A 22,034-nucleotide genomic window follows, 5' to 3' on the forward strand; every position below is an offset into this window, starting at 1 on the left:
ATAAACCATCTTAAGAAACATTCATGTGATGGTCCTCACAAGCACAAAATAGAGTAGTTATTGATATCAATATATTCCTTGTATACATTAATTAAATTAATCTAATATTTGCCAAACTTTCACCTGACTTTGTTCAAACAAATACTAAAACATCTTGGAGAAATCATGCACACACAATATAAGTATCATTTATGTGGTTCTACCCATCATTAGCTTTCCTCCTCCATCTGAAAATCAAAACCTCTTCATGTACGTTGTTTTACTATAGTATTCAGGAGTAAGATACCTTTTGGACATAAGAATGTGGAGGGAAATTAGTCTGTTTTCAGCATCCAGTCTCTGAGCTAAGGATTTCCCACCACCCGCTGCTTTCTACACTTCAAAACTACTGCTCCAACTAGCTTTCCTGGGAGGAGAGGAGAAAACTGGAAGGGAGGGGAAGAAGGTTGGTGCGAGCAAGAGGCGGGATTGGGAGGCAAGAGGAGGCGTGGCCCGGCTCGACTGTCAAGATAAATACTGAGAACTGGGTGCCGGCTGTGGAGAGAACTCCGGAGGAACGCCAGAGCTTAACAGCACCGAGGACAGCGCCTGGCAGCGCCTGCGCTCTGCTCTTCTTCCTCCAGCAGCCCAGGATTTCTTCTTTACACACACACACACACACAGACACACACACACACACACCCTGAGGTTCTCACCCCACTTTCGCCCTGACATACTCACACACGCATATTCCACGCAGACACACACTCTGCTATACAATGGCAGAATCCCACCTGCAATCATCCGTGATCACAGCCTCACAGTTTTTCGAGATCTGGCTTCATTTCGACGCTGACGGTGATTATCTTCTCTCTTTTGAAGAATCTTATGCATGCCTTTTCCCTCCCTTTCCCCTTCCTTGAGGCTCCTGATCTGATTATCCCTCATTTCTTTTCTTCACTTCTTCCCGCACCTCCCTAATCTTATCTCTCCATTTGGCGGCCAACCATTAACTTTAAAGTTTATGTATTGTTTCTATGTTATCCCAAAACCGTAAACTTTTATTCTCCAAGAATGGTACTCATAAAAAGGGGGGGGGGGATTTAGGGACCCTGCCCCCCAAAGTTTCTACGGCTACATTCAGCATCCCAACCAACCTCCTTTGCCCTTTTAGTGGGTCTAAATGTTGACACGCCGGGAGGGGAGCACTGTTGCGCCTGTATCCTTTGCGGGTTAATGAATATCGAGGCAAGAGAGAACCTCTCCGGTGGCCAGAAAGATAGCTGTTGTGGAAATTGAATGGGGAAGAAACTCAGAATGAGATGTCTGACACCTGGGTGCCTCTTTATCTTTACAGGAAGTGGTTACCTGGAAGGAAAAGAGCTTCAGAACTTGATTCAGGAGCTCCAGCAAGCGCGGAAGAAGGCTGGATTGGTAGGTTGAAGTTTGCAAAGGAGTAAAAGGACCTTCGCCCTTAAATAAATAGATATTCTAGCATTCTCATAAAGAGCCAGCGAAATCAAACGGTTTCCAGGAATGTAAACATTTATTTACTGAGAAGGGGAGAAAGGGTGCCTTTCCAAATTGTGGAGGGAGAGGGAGAGGGAGAGGGAGAGGGGGAAGGGGAAGGGGGAGAGGGGGAGAGAAAGGAGAGAGAGAGAGAGAGAGAGAGAGAGAGAGAGAAATTCCTTAAAGGGAAAAAACCTTACAATATGAAATCAGAGCTTTTAAAATATAAATTCTATACTTGTACTTTCTTTAATAGTGCTTAAAAGGAAAGTGTGCGTGAGATCTTTTAGCAGATCACCACCTCTTCGATTGAGTTCAGTTAGGTAATCTTTAACTTCTCTTTAACAGCCTGTAAGGGGGTAGAAATACATTTCTTCCCCTTGGTGGTGAGGAAACAAATCTGCAGATTATGGATCTCTTATTCTATCGCCAATTATTATTCTTGTAATGTTGATGTGGTTGGAGTGATGAGAAAATGTCTTGTCTTGACCTTCCTCTCTGGGAGAAAGTTGTACAACTTTGCAATGAGCAAGGAATTTAGCAAAAAGGGGATTCATTTCTGTTGAGAAGGAGAAAACCAAAAGTTAGAGATGTAAAAAGTAATTTTAAGACCTTCACATATTTTAAACAAGCAAAGTGATACTCTAATGAGAAGCAATTAGTGGTGTTTTGAAAATAAGCTATATTTGTAATTTAAGCCATTAGTTAATTAAACAAATGACAATTTTTACTAATTATGAATGACTTCCTTTAGGCATAAATTAACCTGTTAAGAAGAGATATTGTTAGCATAAAAATAAAATATGCCCAGCTTTAAAACATAGATGAGATGATTACATAGAGGGAAATAGGTTAAGAATCTTACTAATCTATTGCGGTTTATGTAAGACTGCATTTCAGAAGGCAATGTTGGATTTGGGCTAGAGAGATGTTACCAATCTTTTGTCTTTTTGACTATCGTTAGAGATTTTACATTATAGACTATACATAGATATATATCTTTAGAGGAAAATATAGCTGTGTGTGAATCCTTTAGCAGATCACCACGTCTAGAATTGAGTTATATATATAATAGTACACATATATTATATATATCTGTACATACAATTTACTAATAATTCCCTTTTTGTTCTATCTAAATTGAAAATTGTGTGATACACATCTCTGTACAACATATTCAAAAGAATCCCAGAGAACACTGAAATATATTATGAAGCATTAAAAAACTATCAATTGCTAAAATCCAATGATTTAAATCAAATTGATTTAAAACCAGATAACACTCTGGGAATTGTTTTACCAAGATTTAATATTACATAAATTTGAAAGTATAATAGGATGAGATCAAATAAAATTGAAAATGTTTTATATACTTTCTCCATTCCCTTCCCCCACCTTATACATTACCATGTAAATAAATTCATGCAGTACTATCATTATAGCTCTATGTATCTTTGACTAATAAAACATTTTCTTCCACATTTAAAAATATAAATATTTTAAAATCTGGTTGGAAAATCTTACCTGACATAAAATTTTTCATTAAAACCTTGAAAGATGCTTCCAGCAGCTAAATGATTATATTTTAATTGTTCTGGAAGTAATTTTAATACTTATTTTCATTTAGAAATTCAGATATTTAGAAACTCTATACATGTTTTCAGATACTTCTTTTCCTCTTCCCATTTTAATATTTATACTTTTTGCAAACAGTGACATCATGTTAGAGTTTTAAAGATTTTAGATCTTAATTATTTTTTTCTACTGCCAAGGTTCCAATTTTAGAATATTGGAAACTGTAATTATTAGATTATTATACCAAATTTGAGCACAAGTACAGGATTATATCAAGTTGTTTAATACCTTGATTATTGAATATTTTGTGAATTATGTAATATAGGCTTTGAATAGTTAAAATCTAAATCAAGATATGGATTGAGAGATTCATGTAGTAGACAAATATTTCACTACTGACCCCATTGTACTAAATCTACTTTTATATTTTTTCTTCTCTTTTTTTTAGAACTTAAAGGTTGACCTTATAAACCCAGTTTCTTTGCATTTCTAGCAATAGGATAACAGATTTTACTGTATTAATGGAAACATTGTTTGGCTTATCATATTAATAATGTGAAATTTCAAAAATTTCAATAATATTAACTATAGGTGAATATAACATTAATGAAATATAACAACCCAGTCTACTTTCAGAGCTACCATTTTTCACTAAACATAGTTTTTAAGTTTGCATTTCTTTTTTATAAAGCTTTAATTTGTTATTATTATTATCATTATCATTATGTTTTACACTGTTTAAAACATAAATTTGGACTAGAGGTATACACTGTTTTAAGTTTACTTTACACTTTTTTGTTACTTTAGGGTATGTGTAAAGAACATAACTGATAGTCACACTATTGCCACTTTCACTTTCTTACAATTGTTGCTGTAATAAAATAAATAAACTTTAATAAATACAAGTTGAAATTAATCCATATTGGAAGAGATTTTTTTAAGTCTATATTAAATTGCTTAATTACTATTTGTTATCTCAGTTCTACTAAAGATATTTACTTTTAACCAAAGCAGGATTTTGTAACACTAGTAATAATAATATTCAGCCTCAATATAGCCATCAAATTATATCCCTAGAGCAAATGTGTGTGATAGATAATATCACTATCTTGTTAGTTATGATAAAAACTGAGACCTTAATTTACTTTTCCAAGGACACAGAATAGGACACTCATAAAGGCTGACCTATTTTACATAGGCTTCAGTTAATGCAAGAGGGCTATTCTAAATGGGCTATGTTGAAGACCCAAGGGTATAAATCCAACTTCCTGAATACTAGTTCTATGTTCAGGTTACTAGTTTACAGTTCAGAGCTCTCTAATCTGGCAATATGTGAAGAGATTATGTAAGCAATAGAATACATTGAAAAAAATAAGTCAAATGAGATGAAAGCATTCACTTTGTCACTCTTAAACATGTCTTATGTACATAACTAAATGGGAGAGAGAACATCATCTTGGAAAAAAAAAAATGGAAACAAGGAAACCCTGGAAAACTGCTCCCTAAATTACCCTTGGAGTCAAAGATCTTAAGCATATACAGTCAGTGACCAAAATAAGGTCATCAGTATTGTCTGTCTCTAATGAAAGTGCAAATTGGTCAAGTTATTTTTTTTAATCTGACACATATTTTTCTGATTTTTAATTTGTAAGCAAAGAATGTTTCCAACTACTTCCATGCTGGAAACATTCTTTGCTTACAAATGAGTTGCTCTTGAACATTCACATTATTTGCTTGTCTGAAAACACATATTTTTAACTTCCATGGATAAAACATGTTATAATAAATAAAATGTTATAGGGCAATTAGTGCAGCAATATAAAATAAACTTTCCGGAAGCAAGCAATGTTAAAGTACTTTCACAGTGATCATTATATTTAAATTCACTAAATGTTATGAACTGAATGATTCTGACTACATTCTCAAAGGATAGCATATTCTGAAAACTAATAATAGAAGATAAATCATAGTGATTGATTCAGACATAATAATGTCATTTGAAACCAGTAAAAACTGTATATCACTTGTATCTTAATTTTCATGAAAATAGTTAATCAGTATGCATAATTCTGAATGGTTCTAATTCCAGTTTTTCTTTACAACAAGTTATTACACCATCACAAGCATACTGTTTGTTTGGTTTTTAAAAAAAAAAAAAAAAAAAAAACTTCTTACCTGCTTTTTTATAATTTTAGGAGTTATCACCTGAGATGAAAACTTTTGTGGATCAGTATGGGCAAAAAGATGATGGAAAAATAGGAATTGTAGAGGTAAGGAACTTATGCATTGTTCTCATATAGTTTTAATAAATGAGATTTTTGGAGTTGTACTCAACTCAAACATGATATGGCAAGACCTGTTCCAAGAGGTTTATTTTACTTAAGTAACATATTATCTTTTGTTCAGAAATATAAAATCAAAAACTGCTCAGAAATTAAAGAAACCTAAGAATTTGCATAATCCAAAGCTGAAATTTAATACATTATGAAACTAAGACCTGGAGAAGTGAAATGATTTGCCTTTGACTATGTTAACTGTTTGCTGGCACTGGTGCAGTTAGAGGCTCAAGTCCCTAACTTCTGGGTGAGTACCCATCCCATTACATTACCCAGATTCAGTTCAATAAAACACCAACCAAGTACATGGTTCGTTGGTATTTCTTATTGTTTAACAGTGTAGACTCTTCTGTTAGAATATAAAATAAAGTATTTGCAGTCCCTAAATGATATCATGGCAAAAAGCTGCATGCTGGTTTCTGAAATTCCATTTTAGATTAGCAGTTGGCCTTATAAAAACATAAGAACTTAGCTAAAGTCAGTGAATATTTTATGATGTGTTATAGGTACAGATTTCTTTTGAGTCTTTAAGAGTTAAAACTCTCGGTGTCAAATCTTATCTTTTGACAATGACTTTTCCCATTGAGGACAACTTTTTTTTTGTCTATGAATCAAGGAGGTAAAACTTTGACTATACATTAATTCTTCAGCATTCTCAGATTTGTGAAACAGCTGTTACTTCCCTTACTTCTACTTTTATAAAATCTAGTGTCTCAGCTACTTTCTTTAACTCTGCAACCCATTAGAGAAGTTGAGTGAACAACTTTGTCCAGAAAAATTAATAAGGTCATATTTTAAAATATACCAAATACAGGCATAATTATGTTATTTATATAATGTTCTTAATGTATTAGATTGTGAAGTATTCTGGCTGTCAACAACATTTAGTCATAATTTACCTTTGTTTCAGAGAACTAACCTGGTTTTCATATAATTGATCTTATAGGACACCTGTGATGTCAATGTGAAATACACTTATTTTTAAACAGCTACCACAAATAGAGTTAAGGAAGAACATACTATTATTATCTTTGTAATTAAAATATTTCCCTGGAGTATACACTTTCCCCTTTGCCCATGTGTAACTCATTACTATATAAATAGATAAATTAATAGTAATGGGACTTATAGACTGACATAGAGGCCAACTAATCAAGATATGAATCATCAAGGATAAGAAAATAACTTTGAAATGAACATAAATGAGATGACATAAATCTAATTATTCAAAACTAGTGGAAATTCTAAAATCAGTGAAATTATAGATGTGGCTATTTCAGAGTTTGGCATACTTTATAATTCTAGCAGAGGAAAGACTGTCATCTTGTATTTAAAGTATTTCACCTTTAAGAACTCCAGTGGGCTCAGTTATTTATTTTAATTTCTTCAGTGATACTGGGTTGTAACAGTAGCACAAAAAGCATGTATCTGATTCACATGGATTCCACATTTTTAAAAGGATAAGAAGGATGAATCTGTTTTGAATCTGTATTTTACTGTGTATGATATGGTATAATCATTTATGAAGCATTATTTGAGGTCTAATTTGGATGGGAGACTAGGAGTCACTAGCAGATACATTTTCCTAGAGGTTTGATGCAAGAAATTTCCCCAGAAGTTTGAGAAAAGAAACTGTTATAGGAAAGAAAAGATTTCTGTATGAGGAAAGATAGAGAGAAATAGGTAACAGAAGTGGATGAAGAAGTTAATGAAGACTGAAATGAAGACTTGAGGAACTTGTTATAGCAATAACAGTAAGAAAAAGAATTTTCATTTATTTGTATACATTACACAATTTATAGAGTGTTTTCAAATATGTGATCTCACTTGATCCTCATTATAACAAAATAAAATAAATACAAATATAAAATGAGCATCTAATTTATAGTTGAGGAAACCTGTGACTTCAATAGAATTTCAGCCATTTTCCTTTAAATTACTCAGCCTTTTTTTAAAAGTAATAATCCATACATTTTCTGCATTAAAAGAAAATATTTGCAAGCTTCAGTTCATTGATTACTTATGGCAAGGCTTAAATTTAGTCTGGTTGAACAGGGATGTACAAAGTATAGAGAAGTTATTTGACCAAACCGCTTGAAACATAATTTGGGAAGAACTTTCAGATCAGTGGAAGCAGAAAGAGATTAAAAGGAGAGAAGTGAGACACATAAGAATTAATTAGAAAGTTTAAGTATTCCAGGACAGGGAACTTTTTGTCATATGGGACCTGTGGGAAAAACTAGCCAAGATTTCTCATTTTAAGGATAAAGAAACTGAAGTCCAGAAAGGTTGAATGATGTGTCCAAGATCCCACTGGCAGGGAGTGACAGAACATTTATACAGGCCTATGTCTGACTCTGATTCCAGAATTCTTTTCATTAATCTGAGTTATCAGCCAAGACACAGAAGGAAGTGGGGAGGGTGAGTACTTGGAGAAGTGAGAATGAGAGAATGGGAGAACAGGGAAGAGATTGCTGCTGTAGTTCATATGCATGTTGATTGTGTACTTAGCCTAGTTAAGCAGGAGGGACAAGAAAAAGGAGAGGTTCTGAAAAAATCATTGTAAAAAAGGAATTGAAAGCTACAGATTACATGTACAAAATGGAAAAAGGGAGAGTGGGGAATGCCTGAATTTGTAATGTGCTCTCTGGTGTCACCAGAAAGTTGTATTAAATAAACTTCATCCTTTCTGTTTTCCAACTTATATATCACTTGCTAAGAAATACTATATATAACAAGAAATACAAATACACAAATCCCAGCCAGCTATGAAGGAATGTAAAAATCCAGGTTTTCCAAAATATATAATAGTCTACTTACTCCCATCAACTCACATCAAGTACACCATCACTTTGGTGTTCAAAGGGAAAAGGGGTTAGATTTGCTTGTTTTGCCCACTTAGCAGGTGTACACATGGGCTCATCAAAATCTAATCAAAGTAAACCAAATGGTATTTAAGTGGCAGTCTACTTTCCTGGTGGAAACAGGCCAAATTGACTTGGCTGTAATTGAAATGTGTCGTTCAAAAGATTAGAAAATATAGTGGTTAATTTTCAAACTTCTGTTCTAATGAAGTTGACTGATACTTTCCAACAACATGCTTTTTCTACCTAGATATGTAAAAATATGTAAAAAGAAGGGTAATGTACAGATATGCTTTCTTGTGAACTTTTCAATTTTATGTCTCCAAAGAGATTTTAAAATTCACACAAATACAGTTCGGTAATAAAGAGATTGTTGATACAAACTCAAAATAGGAGCATTGAAATTCTGAGATAATTTAACAAATACCGTGACAGTCAAAATGTTCTAAATTTATTCAGACTAATAGCTCTATTGCAGAGAAGACTGATTAAAATAGTTAAAGAGAGAGACTGAATGATTTGACAGATAATAGAAATTTCTTCTCTGGTGCTCACATTAAGTATAGATATTTCCTTTAGCGGGATGCCAAATCTGCAAACTTTTCACCTGATCCCTTGGGAACTATGTGGGAAACTACCAACCTCTCCAGTCTATTGTGTCTCTTTGTCCAGGTCAGTGCATCCACTGGAAAAATAGATCTACAAGCTATTTTAATCCTAAAACTATAATAACCCTGCCAGGGAAGCAGACACTTCTCTAGACTTTCCTTCTTTTCAGCCATAGTGGGATTTGAGCACATGAGTTTAACCATAGTAAATGTAATTTTTTTATAGCAGACTACTTTTCTACCTCAGAATTTGGGGAAATGACTGACAATAAAGTCTGATTTAAAAGTTCATTCTGGATAGATTTTTAAAAACAGTTTATTAAGAAAACTTTTTGACTGACGATTTTAATGGAGGGTGATGGTAAAAGGACAAGGTCTCAAAATCAAAAAAGTTAGACTGTCTGATTTCAAAATAAGCTATGTGATAGCAGGCCGTTTATCTTCTCTGAGTCTCTGTTTCCTTGGCTGTGAACAGGGGTGACATATGAGTATCAACATCAAATGTGATAATACATGTCAAACAAATAGATAAACTCTGGCACACTGTAAAAACTCAATAAATGTATTTGCTATTATTATTAAAAATAAAAATATTTCATTGGAAAATCTATACCATTTTTCTGAATGTCAATCTTTTTCCCATTTTTATAACTTGTCAAATTCAAATTATTAAATTCCACCAGTCTTTAATTTGTACAAAAAGATTATTTGCCTTTCAAATTTCCAGGTTTCCTGGACTCACTTCTCATTGGCTAGAAAAATATTTCTTTGGTTCCCAAACCAAAAAAGTGAATGTTTTACTAATATGTGTTGAAGGAAGCTAACATGCACCAAGATTGTCTTCAAAAGTTATGCCTCATGTGTGCTTTAAAAGATATAGCTCAGTCACTTATATTTCTAGTAAAGTTACTTCATGTGTACTCTCCCAGCACCTAGCATGTTGCTTTGAAACTGTCTGAAAAAAACTTTTTTTGAACTTATCTGCCTTCCTGTAAAGTTCTTACTATTGGTGACTACGAATCTCCAGCATCCAGCACAGTGCCTAGTAGGTTCTGAATCATAGCCACATGAGCCATAGCAAGGGATTTCAACCTACTCCAAACCACAGGCAAGGGCTCGATTTTATGCCTAGGAATAGAAGACAGATGGTAAAGATCCCTGTCATGGGACAGGTTGAGTTCCTTGGGGAGCATATCTGAGTTGAAGAAAAGCAATGAGGAAGTTTATTAGGAAGTGCTCTTGGGATTAATACCTGTGGAAGGTAAATGAAAAGAACAGGGCTGGGCAGAGGGAGACTTTGGGCTGTGATATAGTCTCAACTTCAGTTGACCGTACAGTGAGCTCTGAACTGGGATGAGCCTTCAGAGATGTCCCAAGTTTTCATGAGAGGGCTAGGTTTTATATCCCCATACGCATCAGTCATAGAATTCAGCTTCCTTGGGGAACATAGCTCTCTTCAGCCCAGGTAATCTCCCAAAGAGACCTGGCAGTTGAGACCATAGCAACACTCCTAGCACCTAAAGAGAGTTCTGGATGTCATATCACAGTGACCACCCCAACCCCTATCCACAACTCAGTAATAAGTTATTTGAATTATCTCCAAAAGAGCTTTATTTCCATTTATTGGAAGCCTATGCTGACCCTAGTCAATTGCCTTCATTCGTTGGTTGAGTAAAATATTTACTGAAATTTTTGCAGGTGCCAGGCAAAGAAACAGTAATTAAGACAGACCCTTTCCTCAAGATGTATATAGAGTGATAGGGAAGACAGGCAAGTAGAAATTTTTGCTTCCCCACTCTCAGTGACAAGCAACAAGCGACAAGCTTCATAAATGAAGCTTTGAGAGATTCTCCTGTGGCAGCCACAGTTATCTGCCTGCCACTTATTCCCTTGCTTTTCTCCACTCTCTTCTCCAACCCATAATAAAGTTTTGAGGGTTTATAAAAAAGCAGGTAGGTAGCCCAAGAACTAAGAAATCACCAATAATCTTGGAACAGGTAGTACTGGATACTACTACGGACAACAGTGATTTAGCAAAACAGAGACAAAAGCAGCCCTACTTAACAGCTTCTATAAAAGACCTCAGGTACTTTGTCAATATGGTCTTAGAGTCAACAGTTGGAAAGTTACTGCACCAGCTCTGAAACTTGAATATTAATTCATATGCATTGTGAAACACACCTTGAAAAAGATGATTTGGGGAATTCCCTAGCCATCCAGTAGTTAGGATTAGGCACTTTCACTGACAAGGACCCAGATTCAATCCCTGGTCTGGGAACTAAGATCCCACAAACCACATGGTGTGGCCAAAAAAAATCCCACCAAAAAGCAAAAACAAAACAAAAAACACACAAAAGATGATTTCTTAATGTTCACTAATAGCCACATCCTATCCACACATATTCACTGCTTCTTTCTTAGTGACTAGTTGTCTTATTACAATGCTTTATGTGTTTAAAACTCATTTCTAATGTCTGTAAAATAGGACAGCACTGTATTCAGTTTAACATTAACAGTTCAATTAAATTAAAAGGTTGACTATTTTGCATGTAGATATAATATGTATTTTCTTATAATTAAACCAACTAGAACCAAAATGGCATGGGCAAAGAGATATATATTTATACTACATGAAGAGCAATTTTACCATCTCTATATTTGACATTCTAGAGACCTCTGAACTTTATGAAAGTTATATGAAGTTTAATTTTTGAAACAAAGATGGTCAAAATTTCCCTAATTTTACATGTGGTCATTGCTTACTAGCTCATTCTTTTATTTTTTCTGTTTTTATATATTTGGTGGATTTTGGTAAATAGAATTTTTTAAGAAAAATTATTATTTTTGTTCAAAACAACACACAATAATTAGGAAAATCCAAGCAATATAGAAAATTGCAATGAAGATGGAAAAAAATGCTCACTACAAATCATATTAAGTAGGTATTTTTAATGAAGTAAAATTATCAACCAATTCCAAACATTTATGTCAGGCACCTAACATTGAGCACCACACTGAGTATTCAGAGGATGCAGACAAAGAATAGACTTTGCCCTCCTGAAATGGATAGTCTATGGGGAGGTCCACCAAAAACTTACAAAGTAGTATCTGACAAGTTACATACCAATAAATAGAGAGTTGGCATTGGCTATTTCCTGTTTCCTAAATAAATGCTTGCATTAATGCACAACCAAACTAGTGACCTTTGTCTCAAAATAAATAAGAAAATGTTTTCTGAGTCATACTAAACATCCTAATAAGATGTCTGGCCCTGTCTCTTAGTTTCATCCCATTATTAGTGCCTATAAACTGAATGATTCTAAATTGAGATATTTCAAAGATCTAAAAACAAGATAAGTTAAAGGACATATTATACAGGCATAAAGAAGCTGAGATTACTTGCCTATAAGGTAGAATGATACATTTTATATTAAATTTTATATTTTTTAATGGACCTAAAAGGACAACATTTTTTTGAAGTGTGAGAGTCTTTCCTATAATTTGGTAGAACTTTCGGCATTTATGCTGAACTTAAGGTTAATCTAGACTGCAGATTCTTGGTCTAAAATCCAGAGATGAGGGTTCATGCCCGTACTTCAGGGGATTCATCAGCTTCTGGAAATTAGATGAAATATAGTGTTGTAGGTTCATTCTTTAACGGTGAAAATGTAGTGATTCTAACAGATTCTCAAAGTCATTTTGAACCCAATACGTTTAAGAGACACTGGTTTCTATTTCAACTCCTTATTTTAGTGACGAGGGTGCTAAGTTCCAGAAATGGCTGAGGGAGTTGCTGGGGACCACAGCTAATTAGCAGCTGAGCCAGGAATAGAACCCATACCTTCAGTGAGGCCATCAATCCAGCTCCCTTCCTCCCTGCACACAATAGATAGATTATATTCATCTTAAAATGGGATCTGGAGTCCTTCTTTCCGAAAAAAAAAAAAAAATGAGCATTGAAGTTACGAAATGAGATCTAAGGAGAAATGTCATAGGGTCACTAAATGGAGATCATCGAATAGAATTCAAGACCTGGACTCAAGCAGCAGACGTTCTTTTAGCAGAAACCAAAAATTTGAGAACTGATATTCACTATTACTGGTCAATTTCCACTGTTCTTTGTGAATTGTCTTTTCCATCTCTCTTTCCACTGTCTTACAATTGTCTTGAATTTCCCTTCCTTTGCATCTCTTAATAAGCTTTCTCCTCAGACTTGGGAATGCATTTTTTCCTTCTATCCTTTCCACTGCATTCATATTTCTCTAGTTTCTTTTATTCTACATGAAATGTATGTCTCCATGTGTGCCATTCTGTGTTCCCTGAGAGGAACAAGACCAGATCTGTGGCACAGAAAAGATGAAGGGGTCAAGCCACCAGGATGAGTCTGCTTCTATGTCTAGCAGATGAGAATTGGTCAAATAATCCCTATCTGAGCTTCCTATGCATGCTTGCTGTGGTCATCTCCCAGACCAGAGAACCAGTCACTCAAGGACACCCAAGCACTGGAAGACACAATGGCACTTTGTAGGGGCAAAGTATCAGAAAGGGAAAATCGATTATAATGTTTTTCCTTTCGTAGTTTTCTAGGTAATAAAACTATGTTAAGAAAACCTAAGAGCAGGAAATGTGAGAGACTTGCTTTCAAGCTCCTTACAACAACTTTTTAAATCTTTTCTAGTTGGCTCATGTATTACCCACAGAAGAGAACTTCCTGCTGCTCTTCCGATGCCAGCAGCTGAAGTCCTGTGAGGAATTCATGAAGGTATAAGAAAGCTCTGTCACTGAATGATGTTTTCAGAAAGCTACTTAAAATAGGAAAATGGCTGCCTTTTTTTTTTAATATATTTGGTTTTCCTTATCCAAAATAATTTACAGACATGGAGAAAATATGATACTGATCACAGTGGCTTCATAGAAACTGAGGAGCTTAAGGTAAGCAAGTAAAAACATGTAAGTTTTTTCCTGTCAAATATAATTATGAACTTTGTAGCTTTTTAAAAAGCCTCCCACAAAAGAAACTAATGTTGAGCAATGGCGCATTTTCACCCACTCTTCCAGTTGTTAATAAAGAACCAGATCAAAAAAGAGACTTCAAGTACTTCTTGAAATTCTGTTCAGCAATGTAAAATTAGCATTCTCTGTGATACATACAAATTATTATATGAGGTAGCTGATAGATAGATAATGATATACTAAGCCAAATAAGTTGGTTATTTTCATTAAAATTTGGCATTTTATTTTATAAATGAAACAGCTATATAAATAGATTTCTCTTTCAAGATAAACAATTATTGGACACCTACTGTATGCCAGGTGCTTTACACACATTTAATCTTCACGTGAGTTCTTTGAGATTAGTATTACCCCAGTGAGGAAAAAGTTAAGAGAAGTGATGTACTGAAGGCTACACAGAAATAAGACATAGAACTGTGATCTTTAAACTCATCTGTTTCCAAAACCCCTAGCTTACTGCCTCTCAGTAACAGCAATAAAAACAAAGTCCTAATATAATCAAACTTCCAAAAAACTGCAACTTTGAAACTAAATTTATCAATTCATATCTCACAGATGTATATAAGAGCTGGTGGGGGAGGAAGAAGATATGAAGGAAAAGACAAAGAGGTCTGAAATCAAGTCTTATCTCTGGACAAATCTCTATATCATTCTGCCTGATTTATTTCATCTTTTATGTGGGGGTAATAATACCTTCCTTTCAGATTTATTGTGAAGGTCAAGTAAGATGTTGCACATAGAAGATTTTGTGAAATACAGGCACAGTATAAATTATATTATTCATGAACTCAATAATTTACTAGCCTTCAGAAATATAGAAGCATCTTTCTCTCATTTCTTTAAATTGACCTCAATACTTCTCAGTCTGGAAGACTCTATTTTCTCTATCTTCATGGTATAGAGTGACTAAAAGGCAAGCAAATTAATAATTACTGAGCACCTACTATGTGGTAGGCATAGTACTAGATGCCTAAAATATATTTTAACATTTAATCCTCACAGAAAAGTTACAAGGGAGGTATTATAATTCCCATTATACAAACAAAGAAACTGAAATTCAGAGAGATTTTAAAGAGTACACAGCTGCCTGGGAAAAGAACCTGGTTTTGGACACAGAATATCTGATAATGATAATAATGTTTTTTTTTTCCCCACAAGGCCAAACATTTTCAAGCTTCAGTCATCAAGAACTACCTCTTCTGCTATTATGTAGGGAAACATGAATATCAAACACAGTTTCCTGGTCATAGTTTAACATGGTTTGAGTTACATATATTTGTACCACTGCAAAATTGCTAAAACATATTTAACTAAAAACACTTACAGGGACTTCCCTGGCCCTCCAGTGGTTAAGACTTCACGCTTCCACTGCAGGGGGCATGGGTTCAATCCCTGATAGGGGAACTAAGATCCCACATGCCTCGTGGCACAGCCAAAAAACTAATATTTTTAAATTTCTTTAAAAATTTTTAAGAAAGGGAAATAATAGTAATAACATCTTAAAAAATAAAAACACTTAGAAATGTAAACATTTTTCATGTGAAATCACCAAAAACAATGTCTTTCACAAATTTGCAACTCAGCAACCCACAAGGTTACCCACAAGGTGACAGTTAAACTATTGTGTTTTTATTCTATTGGACCAAAAAAAAATTCTTCCAAATATCATTTCAAGTTCATAATGAAACTTTAGCTCATTTCAAATACTGGCCTTCTTTATTCTAAATTTTATTCTCAGAAGAGATTCTAAATAGAAGTACTCCTCTCTGGGGAATTTTGAAGATAAGTTGGCATTCTTTTTTAATGGATCTTTCAAGAAAGCTAATTTTAAGATCCGTAATAGAGTAAAACATTGCTTGCTCTCAGACACGACTTTGAATCTCAGCATCCCGAGGTTTCTCCCAGGCTATTTTTGTGACCACCATTTTAGTCTCTGATGAGGATTTTTAACCCAATTAGTCTCTGACAAAAGCCTCATATGGTTCAAAAGTAAAATTCACCCCCCAACAGATAACTTTGAATTTTCCATGCTTTACTTTGAATTTGAAGTGGAATGTTTGAAGTGAAATTAAATTTATCAAACCAAGAAAAAGGTCTCCTTCCTTGAAAATAATGAAGTTAAATCAGCCCAGCAGAGCTAGAAAATCTGGGAGGGAGATAACTGAAAAACTGAAGAAACCCAACCCTTCAATAATGTTTGGACATAATATCTGCTCAGTTTTCCATAATTGCATTAATTCATTTTCTGAACAAATAAAGAAGTTGCAAATGAACAGCACTAGACAAAATGAAAGACTTTTATATTAAGTACTTACACTGTCATTTATATGGCAAGTTTTTGTAAAGCCTTAATTTATTTCTCTGGTAAAAAAAATTAAATTCACTCCTAAACTTCAACTGTCAAATTAATAATCATCTTTTTTCATCCTTCCCACATTAATCTCTACTTTGATGTGATTCATATATCCTTCAAAGATTAGGTAACATCTGCAGCCAACTGTTTTAGTTTGAACAGTCAGCTGAAACATTCTAACCAAGGTGATTTGTACCGCATCAAGCCTAAAAGCCCTCTGGTGAAATGTACTTCATATTGGCTATAAACTGATGTGGAAATACAGCTTGTGAGGGCAGAAAATGCACTTGAAATTAAGGGTAGGTCTCCACCTTCTTTACTGATAATTGTTCACAAATCTTACAAAGGTTTAAGGGGGTCCCTTGTGTTTCTTGGAGAAGAGTTACATGAGTATTTGTGAAGATAGCATTAGGTAGAAATGCATCCATTGGGCTGGCTGGTTTTACAAGTCTTTACTCTGATTCCTACATGGTGTACAATCCAGATACTTCTTTAATTGAAATCATAAAAGCATAGCATAGCATAGGAGACTGTGACAGATCAGTTTTCAGTCAAAGAGAACTGCTGGAACGCCAAGAGTACCTCCCTTCTAAGCTCCTCCAGTTACCCGGTTCTACCCTCAAAAAGAGACTTCCTTTGTATTCCTGGGGTGTTCCATTTCAAGGCAGGCTGAAATGAAAGCAGATTGTTTGTTACTGATGAAATTTATCTGACTTTTTTGTCTTAACAGAACTTTCTAAAGGACCTTCTGGAAAAAGCAAACAAGACTGTTGATGATAAAAAACTAGCTGAGTATACAGACCTAATGGTAAGACTGATCTTGAAAAGACTACAGCCAAGAGCCTATGAAATATTACTGTGTTCTGGCTAATTCCCAAGTCTACACAGGATGAAATAAACAAGCCATGGTGTGGGCATCACATTCACATAGGTATCATTTCACTTCAAAAGTGAAATACCTAGGGATGCTTATACCTTGTAAGGCTGAAAGCTACAAGTGTATTGTAAGGCTGGCTTTAAGGCTCAGCATATGAGCATTTCCTTTCTTGTGGAGGTAGGTAATTTTCATCTATCAAAATATCACTTGTTTTTCTTACAAACCAGTGTAATTATATCACATATATATGTAAGTTACATTATAGATATATAAATTATATCACCAAAAACTCATTTATTATAGAGATTCTGAATCCATTTTTATCATGTCTTAGGAAATCATTGATTTTGTTAGAGTTTAAAGAAAACTTCTGGCTACCTTATTCACTGAGTGACTAAAAATGGATTTCCTCCTTCTTTCTTTTGAATCTTGTTATTTTGGAATATTGTCTTGGTGCTTTGGGTGAGGAAGTCCAAATACACCCTGAGCTTGATGCTGTGGTAAATAGTATAACCAAAAACTATTTTAGAATATTGATAATAGAGTGAAGAAAATTGCTTTACACATAAGCACTTAATGTTTGAAGAATGAATGAATAAATTTATAAAATTCCAGATAAAATAATACAATGCCCATGAAGTTAATTAACTTCCAAGTGGGTAAAATTTGTTCATTTTGATTCACAGCATTAGGACGATGAGGAAAAAGCCTTTGCCAAACTGATTAAGCCATGGCCCAATATTTTGGCAACATTATTTTAATTGTTTAATTCTTGAAATTCAGACAGTTTTAAATTATCCAGATCAGTACATATATTTATACACACTTTAAGTACTATAAATGTACAGTGAATTCTTACCTCATTGATATAAATAACTTATAAAACATAAGTGCCTATTATAACAATTATGTTATTTTAGACCAATAAAGGAGTTCGAATTTTTTCCTGAGAAAGAATTTTATAAAGAGTTTGATCATATTTGATGTAACTGAGGTTTACTTTCAGCCTGTCAGCCTACTTTTATGTGGGGGAAAAAAACCCACTAGAACTTTACTATTGCCCTATTCATTATACAGTGATATTTATTATAAAGTGGGACTAATCTTTAGTTTCAAAGCAATCAAAAAAGTTTTCACTGTAAGGAAGTGTCCTCTTTAATTCCTCATTACATTGCCACTTACCACAGCACTAACATACACGTGTTACAATGGGCAGATCTACACTCTGAATAACTTTTGGGAAATGGACAATAACCTACATTTATCAATTTTCTGTTTTGCGCCAATCTTAAAGGATGTCTACTTAAAGACTCCTTTCCAAGTAGAAATTTGAAGCAGCCTTTTTAAAACCACTCAGATGGGAGTTTTCCCCCTGTTGAATTGGCCTGGCCTATCTGGTTAAATGTCATAAACAAGCTCAAATCCAGGAAGCAGATTAATCAAGAACTAATTAAAATTTAAATATATTTGTAGGGAAATATTTCCCTGGGGACACTAAACTGTGTGATCTGGTGTCCAGTATCTTGGCAGACACTGTGACAATTTAGAACTTTTATAGTCAATGGACTATAAAATGTTGCATTAGTAACAGATCCTGAAAAAATCTACCTCCTACAAAGGATTGTTAGAACATCTCAGACCACAGAATGCCCTTCTTTTTTTCCCTAAAGAGACCTCATCAAACCTATATCCCTTATGATCACACTCCTTTCTTTAAAAACAAAAATAATGCCACTTTCTCACATATTTTATATATTTTGTTTTATATGTAGTCCTTCTATATAAAATATTAGAACAGTAGTTGCAACTTTCTAAAATGTGAATGCTTCCCAAATATGGGTATGAATGTGTTTATACCTGGCTGTGTCTTGGTATATGATGTGTATGTAAGTGCAATGGGGAGGTAAGGAGCTTTATTGAGTACCTAGTACCCAAGGCAAAATAAAACAATTCAAACTTACTCAAAAATTTGTTCTCTGAGGATTTATTCATATTATCTGCTTATTCTGATTGTACTCTTTGATGCTCTAAAAGAGAGAAACAAATTAAATATTAATTTTCATACTATTATTTGGAAAGTTTCAGGATGTGCTATGTACTGCCAAACACCATCTATCCCACATCTTGATACATATAAACACATATTTGCAAGAAAAATAAATGATTATGTTCCAGAAGCCTAGCCTAAGATCACTATTACTCTGACTATTCTATATTGTTATGGTAAATTTTGGCAATTGACACAGGTCATAGAATAGAAATTTTGCACTGAAAGTTTAATAGATGCTAGTTTCTAGAATTCTGCTGTCTACATAGGTAATTGATAACTCAAACTGCTTTATTTTGAATTTCCTTCTCCTTAATGCAATAAATAATTCTTCAATGGCTACAGTAAAGCATTCTGTCTTTCAGCTGAAATTGTTTGATTCAAATAATGATGGGAAGCTGGAATTAACTGAGATGGCCAGGTGAGTTTAGGAACTATGCAAATATTATTATAAAAAGCTGATCCTTGTCAAAAATCTAATGTATTATAATGTTTTTCTCTCAAAAGGTTACTGCCAGTGCAGGAGAATTTTCTTCTTAAATTTCAGGTATTTCTCTTTTTCTCTACCATAAATAATATTTTTCTCAAAAGGTTAGAATGTGGGATATTTGCCAAGGGAAACACGATGGAATATAATAGTTGCATTTTAATCTTTGCTCTCTTCTTTATCATTTAGGGAGTCAAAATGTGTGGGAAAGAGTTCAATAAAGCTTTTGAGTTATATGATCAGGTAAAAAATTTTTCTTATCTATAATTTAATTCTTTAGAAAAATTTGGAAAATGCTCAGGAAGGGTTAACCTCAAACTCAAGGTTATATTAAAAGAAACATGAGCTATTAAAATTACTCAGCCAATTTATTCTTGTCATGGGAAATGAGTTATGTTATATCCCGAATTAGACAAATTTGATTCAAATCCCATGCAACAATTTATCTCCTGTGAGGCTTTGAATAAGATACCAAACTCCTCTGATCCTCAGTTTCCTCATTTGTAACCAAGAGATAATAATACTCACTTTGCAGGGTAGAATGAGGATTAAGCCAATGAAAATATCCAGCAGAATCCTCCCATTAAGTGTATGGTAAGATCATGTGTGTGAGGAAAGGTTGTGTATGATGTCACTAGTTAACATGTTTTGTTTCTTCTAATTTCTCTACTCCTGGACCAAATCAGTCCTCTGCAGGCTCTAGTACAGCCTTTCCACTGCCTGATGTGACATCAAGCCAGTAATATAGGTTCCCCAAGCCTATGTCCTCACTCATATGAAAATATTTGAAATTTGAAATATTTAATGAAAATTTTTAATGAAAATATTTAATGAAAAATTTAATGAAAATATTAATTACTTCAACAGAAGGTGGTGATATTGTTAACATAAAGTGAAATATTAAATGTGAAATCACTTTGAAAATTTCAAAGCATTTTACAAATATAAGATGCTGAATGAGAGGGAATTCATATCTATTTTGGAACTTGGGAACAGTTAAAAATTTGAGTGCCTGACCTAAGAGGTTAGAATATCTGCCAAGTTTGCAGTAGGAAGATTTTCTGAGGATTTCAATTATTTCCAATTTACTACATTCTCCATTATTATGGATGAGTTTGCTCATATTCTGTTTTATTACTCCTCCCTTAGGATGGCAATGGATACATAGATGAAAATGAACTGGATGCTTTACTGAAGGACCTATGTGAGAAGAATAAACAGGTAATCTAGTTACCTTGCCACACTTCTTAAGCAGACTTGATGGATCCATCTAGAAGCAACCTCACATCCATTTTGGAGAATCTACTTTAAAAATTTATAGAGGAGCAGAAGTAGATTTCAGTTCTTAACCTGATTTGGTACTAGCCTGAATCAGTGTTTAACTGTGATAAATAGATTTCAAAAACAACCTTGTGATTTATCCACATTTGTATAAGAATTTAATCCAGCTCTTTTCTTGATGGATTGATGTAACAAGCAGTTTCATCTCACATTTTATCACTTGACAGTGGTTAATTCACTTCCATGTTTAACTGGATTATAATACATTCTGTGTTCTATATAGGATCTGGATATTAATAATATTCCAATGTACAAGAAAAGCATAATGGCTTTATCGGATGGAGGGAAGCTGTACCGAACGGATCTTGCTCTTATTCTCTCTGCTGGGGACAACTAGAATTGACGCCCATGACCACTTACTAGCAGTACATTGTATCTAAAAAATAACTGTGCACTATAAGGGAGTAGGCTGTATTTTGTTTTGTATCTGTAAATTTAACTGCATATAGATAATTATACAGGATGTGTGGCACACTCTTTTCAGTTTGTTTCTATACTCTTTGTAACGTACATTTTTTGTACATTTGAAAAGGAGAATGTCTATGCTTAGGCCAGTCAATACACCCAATTAAAATAAAATAATCTAACATATTCTTGCTTCCATAAATATAGTTGGACAAGATTTCCCTAAAAACTCCACCAGGATTAATCTCTAAAATCCTAGTCTCTGATATGTAAATGCATTTGTCACTGAATAGAAGAATTATACATACATAACAAGCCAAGCATTCTTATTTCAGACAATTGTAAATCTGCCCCACAAAGTAGTTCTAAGCTGTGTTTCCAATTAGAAGAAATGTGCTTTTGCATCTAAAATACCAAAATATCAATCGTTAGCTAACTATGGCTCTATGTGGTTAACAGTCTCACTAGGCAAGATTTAGTCAATTAACCAACAACACACCTATTGCTTGAATCCACACCAATCTATTGGTTCAAGTTGATTTGATGACAAGGAAAGGCAGCACCAGACAATGCATAAATCTGTCTTCTTCTACGTTTGTATTTCCGAGTCTACTGTCAGAGTATGACCTTAACCCATTTT

At 34.1% G+C, this 22,034-nt stretch overlaps 1 protein-coding gene across 2 annotated transcripts; it reads left to right on the forward strand.

Annotated features, from left to right (window-relative positions):
* Window positions 1-758: 758 nt before the first annotated feature.
* On the forward strand, window positions 759-21,326 carry CALB1 (calbindin 1; the record flags this gene model as incomplete). Of its 2 annotated transcripts, XM_079901939.1 has the most annotated exons (11): window positions 759-837; window positions 1,337-1,413; window positions 5,259-5,333; window positions 13,550-13,633; window positions 13,747-13,803; window positions 16,968-17,045; window positions 19,527-19,582; window positions 19,669-19,708; window positions 19,838-19,891; window positions 20,798-20,869; window positions 21,213-21,326. In XM_079901939.1, 11 exons carry the CDS (start codon window positions 759-761, stop codon window positions 21,324-21,326), a joined length of 786 nt encoding a protein of 261 aa, XP_079758065.1. The 2 variants fall into 2 exon arrangements, with proteins under 2 accessions (XP_079758065.1, XP_079758066.1); XM_079901940.1 differs by lacking the exon at window positions 5,259-5,333.
* Between the last annotated feature and the right edge of the window lie 708 nt (window positions 21,327-22,034).

The sequence above is a fragment of the Stenella coeruleoalba genome (assembly GCF_951394435.1).
Source record: "Stenella coeruleoalba genome assembly, chromosome: 17".
Taxonomy (NCBI): Eukaryota; Metazoa; Chordata; class Mammalia; order Artiodactyla; family Delphinidae; genus Stenella; species Stenella coeruleoalba.